Source organism: Chrysemys picta, unplaced genomic scaffold (genome assembly GCF_011386835.1).
Source record: "Chrysemys picta bellii isolate R12L10 unplaced genomic scaffold, ASM1138683v2 scaf2867, whole genome shotgun sequence".
Taxonomy (NCBI): Eukaryota; Metazoa; Chordata; order Testudines; family Emydidae; genus Chrysemys; species Chrysemys picta.
In genome coordinates, this window is record NW_027055569.1 from 2,484 (window position 1) to 7,194 (window position 4,711).

The 4,711-nt window shown below is 44.1% G+C and overlaps 1 protein-coding gene across 1 annotated transcript; it reads left to right on the forward strand.

Moving 5' to 3' along the window:
- Positions 1 to 933: 933 nt before the first annotated feature.
- LOC135980360 (zinc finger protein RFP-like) lies at positions 934 to 4,262 on the forward strand (the record flags this gene model as incomplete). The annotated part of the gene is made up of 5 exons (XM_065580378.1): positions 934 to 1,388; positions 1,738 to 1,833; positions 2,888 to 3,118; positions 3,433 to 3,455; positions 4,147 to 4,262. Coding segments are annotated over exons 1-5 (883 nt in total), but the record flags the coding sequence as incomplete, so codon positions are not given.
- Positions 4,263 to 4,711: the final 449 nt, after the last annotated feature.

Here is a 4,711-nt window from a genome sequence, read left to right on the forward strand (position 1 = left end):
CATGAGCCACTCCAGTTGTCCCACAAACTACTCCACTCCACTATATATCTTCAGGTTCCCCCACTGGTTAACATAGCACTCAGTGATCTACATCCACCCTGATTGAATTGGCCCTGTCAACACTGGTTCTCCACTTGCGAAGTAACTCCCTGCTCTCCATGTGTCAGTATATAATGCCTGCATCTGTAACTTTCACTCTATGCATCCGAAGAAGTGAGGTTTTTACTCACGAAAGCTTATGCCCAAATAAATCTGTTAGTCTTTAAGGTGCCACCAGACTCCTTGTTGTTTTTGTAGATACAGACTAACACGGCTACCCCCTGATATTTAGCTCTTTAGTGATTTCAGCTTATAGTAGGGGAGCCCCAATGCTGGTGCACTATTGGCCCAAAGTGAATTCAGCTCAGCAACCTGTAACTAAACTCTTAATAGAATCAAAATTAGCTCTGATATTCAAGAGTGAAGACAGGAGAATGTGCAATTAATGTTTCAAGCCCTCAAAGAGCTCCATGCTGTCAAGTACAAATACCACCACCTCCTCCTTCCTCCCTCCCTCTCTCTCTCTCTATTCACTAGGCACTGAAATCCATGTCCCTTGTCTAGCGAGTGCTACTTAGTTGATGGCAAGTCCCTCTGTCATAAAACAGTTTCATTGTTCTTGATTCACATAATCAGAGTAACAACACTTTATTCTTCCTGCCCCAATAACAGAGAAACTGGGGATCCCACAGCAGCCAGAGTGACCATTTTGGGCTGCTGTGGACTCATGCTAGGCAGGATGGGTGTGCCTATGCAAACAAGATCAGCCCCTGAAGTTCTTTTCCGCAACTCACCACAATTCACCACCAGATGTCAGGGTAGAACTCATCCTGACTCTGCTTACATAATGATCCAAAGTTCAGTCAGACCATTTCTGAGAAGAAGGAAGTGAAACTAAACTCCTCTCTTGTCTCTTTCCTGCAATAGAAGCCATGGCTACTGCGAATCCAGCAAAAACTCTCCAGGATGAACTGACCTGTTCCATCTGTCTGGACTATTTTAAAGATCCGGTGTCTCTAGACTGTGATCATAATTTCTGCCAAGCCTGCATCACCCAGTGCTGGGAGGGATTTGCTACACACATCTCCTGCCCTCAGTGCAGAGAGACCTTTCCCCAGAGGAACCTCAGGCTGAACAGGCAGCTCAGGAATGTTGTGGAAGCAGCCAGAGAACTCAGGTTGCAGTCAGCGAGGGAACCAGAACCAGAGAGACTCTGTGAGAAACACAAGGAGCCTCTAAAACTCTTCTGCAAAGAGGACAAAATTCCCATCTGCTTGGTGTGTGACAGATCCAAGCAGCACAGAGATCACACCATCATTCCTGCAGAGGAAGCTGCTGAAGAATTCAAGGTAGGAAATCACCAGCTGTTGTGTTATTTTTATGACCAGAACCTTGGGTAACTCATCTTCCCCCAGCATTAGAGTTTCCTTTAGCCCCAGACAGCCATTCAGTGAGCTCCATTGGAGAGGAATGAGCGATTTCAGGCCTAAGTAGGTTTCCCAGCCACTGATGATCCTCCCAAGGATCATGCAGGTGGAGAAGTGTGGCCCTCCACGAACATCCTAAGGCTTACACGTTGGAGTGAGGGGGAGTGATGTTCATCAGTAGAGCGTTTGTTTGTGTTGGGAAAGCTCCCACCCACACACTCACTCCTAACAATAAAAATACCATCACTCAAATCAGTTTCTGTTTCTTCAGGAAAAGATTCAGTCCCATTTGAAGATGCTGAGGGAAGAGAGAGAAAAGCTCCTGGGATTTAAAGTCATCAGAGAGAAGAGAAGCCAGGAATATCTGGTAGGTGCCCGTCGTTATTAACCTGCATTTGTAACGAGTCGGATGAAGGGATGTTCTGAATCAGAGCAATAACGAGAGGCAGGGGCAATCTAGAGTTCCAATTATGTTTTATCTCAGTCAGTTGGGGCAGGTAAAGCAGAAATCCGTTAAGTGGGGAATAATCACAAATAAATCAAAATTAGTTGTTTTAGCAGGAATTACTACTTAGGCCTACACCATAAACCAGTGGGTTTCAACCTTTTTGCATTTGATAAATTTGAATTGGGGGTGCAGAGACCTCTTTGGAAATCTATTGTCTGTACAGACCACAGGTTGAAACTCACTTCCATAAACTACTGTAACTATTATTCTTATCTATTGTATATTGACTACTGTTAGCTTAATTACACTCACTTCATAGGAAAAAAATTACATTAATGAAATAACAGAATTTTGAATTAGAAAATCCAGTGCACTAAAACAAACCCCCGCTGTTACACATTCACGCCTCGGTTTCACAGTTTTCATCGTCTGTTAGCTCAGAGTTTGGGGGATGTTCAGTTATATCTTGAGGAACCCTCTTGTGCAATCTTTGTTTACTGTTTTGAGTTCCAGCTTAAATGGAGACATGTATCCCTGGCTGTGAAGTCTTGGTTTCTTGACTGAACAATTATCCCTCTGCTCATTTCTGGCTTGCAGTCCTGTTGTGCTCTGACAATCTCTCCATTCCTGTCATTCACCTTTTATACCTGAGGGTTTTGTCCAGATATGTTGTTTTACAGTCCTTAGTATTTTCTTATTTTCACCTCCTGGTGCTTTGGATCTCCAACTCCAAGACCATCAATAACGCGCTATCCAGACCATGTCAGACATGGGAACGTCCCGTTATGAGATTCTGGGGCCAAATGAAAAGGTGTGAGATAATTCTCTCTCTAGAAACCACAGGATACTGTTCAGAGTCAGATGACTTACAATTTGGAAAAAAATTCTCCCTCCTACACACTCAGCTCTCTATGAAAGGACTCCAGGCTCCATCCATGTCCCTGACCAGCCCTTTCCCTATTGTCCTTCACAGAGAAATATACAAACCGAGAGGCAGAAGATTGTGTCTGAATTTCAGCAACTGCGGCAGTTCCTGAAGGAACAAGAGCAACTCCTGCTGGCCCAGCTGGAGAAGCTGGACAAGAAGATAGTGAAGATACAGAATGAAAGTGTCAGTAAAGTATCTGAGGAAATTTCCCGTCTCAGTGAGCTGATCAGCGAGCTGGAGGGGAAGTGTCAGAAGCCAGTGACTGAATTGTTGCAGGTGAGACTGAGTTAGAAATACTCCAGATCCCAACATGGGGACAAGACTGCTCCTAAAACATGGGCACGGGAGTCCAGCAGTCAGAGATCACCATGTAACTCAATGTATATTGCAGAGATGTGAATGATTATTATTTTTGAAATGTTACAGACACTTTGATGTAAAAGATGGAAAAGCCACATTAGCTCAGCAAACGCATGGTCCTGGTGCCAGAACACAGCCTCTTTCCCCCACACTTGCTAAATCCCTTCTTCTGGAATTCTAAGTGTGTCAAGTGGGGACTGAAATTCCCTCTCTCTATTTCTCTCCTCTAGGACATCAGAAGCACCATGAGCAGGTACGTGGCTCTCTCTCACTCCCCTTCACATTTTGCAATGCTGGGAAAGAGCTTGGAGATGATGTTACCACTGCTTCCCCCCAGGGCTCTACAGCCAAATGTGTGGGGAAGGTCATATACAAATTTCTCTGATCAACTTCATCTGAGGTTCTCTGGAATTCTCCATTCATTGGAAAAGACTGACCTCAAATATTTCCTAGAGATTTCACATCCCTGGGGAACTGGCTGCCTCAGGATTGTGGGGATGGAATATGGGCCTGTCACTGCTGGGGCACTGGTCACCATTCAGGCCAGCAGTGGTCAAGACTCTTCCCCACCTGAGGGCTGTTTGGAGACCTGTATGGAATGAGCTGGGAAGGGGGGAGTTGGTGTCTCAGTCTAGTTCCTAAAGGACAGATTTCTAGTACACTTCACTGGGAAGCTCCTGTCCCTCAGAGCATGGAGGCCAAGGAGTAAATTGGCTGTAGAGGCTCAATTCCCCTTTTGTCCCTAGAGCTAGACTCTCCAGGCCAGTGCTGAAGAATAATAATGGGACCTTTTGGGGGGAAGGTTTCACTGCCACAGCGTTACTCTGCAGCTGCGAGAAGTAGAGGAATTCTAATTCCAGACCCATTAGAACAGTAATTCACTAGCAAGAATTTATAATGAGTCAATAAATGAAATATAAGTATGTGGAATTGTTTCTCTCTAGGTCTGCGAAGGGGAAGTTTCAGCAGCCAGAGGAGATTTCTCCTAAATTAGAATTAAGACTCAGTGATTTCTCCCAGAAAACTGTTGCTCTAAAGGAGACTCTGAGGAAGTTCAAAGGTACTGAGAAGGGATCTAGGATGGGAAATTGGGATGAGCTGCTGAGACTGTGGGAATAGAATGGGTCTGGCCAATTGGTTGATAATTAGATGATGGATCTATTTAGTAGCTGGGTGAGAATGTCACATACTTGGGGTCCAAGACACTCCAGTTGACTAATTCCAACCTTTATTTGTACCACAAGCCTGCCTTGCCATTGCAATTACTATTAAAGTAAGAAATGACAGACATACTGAAAGAAGTAGTGGCCAGTTACCTTCTTCTGAGGCATAGATGCGTCACAGGGAATTTCCTGTGAAGTTCAGATTCCTCTTTACAGATCCTAATTATATATTTTAGTTATTTCAATCATCTTTGACTATTACAAATATTACGTATTTTATATAACTCATACAATAGAGATGCATGAACTTTTTAATTGGCAGGGCTTTTGCTATACAAGCTATTTT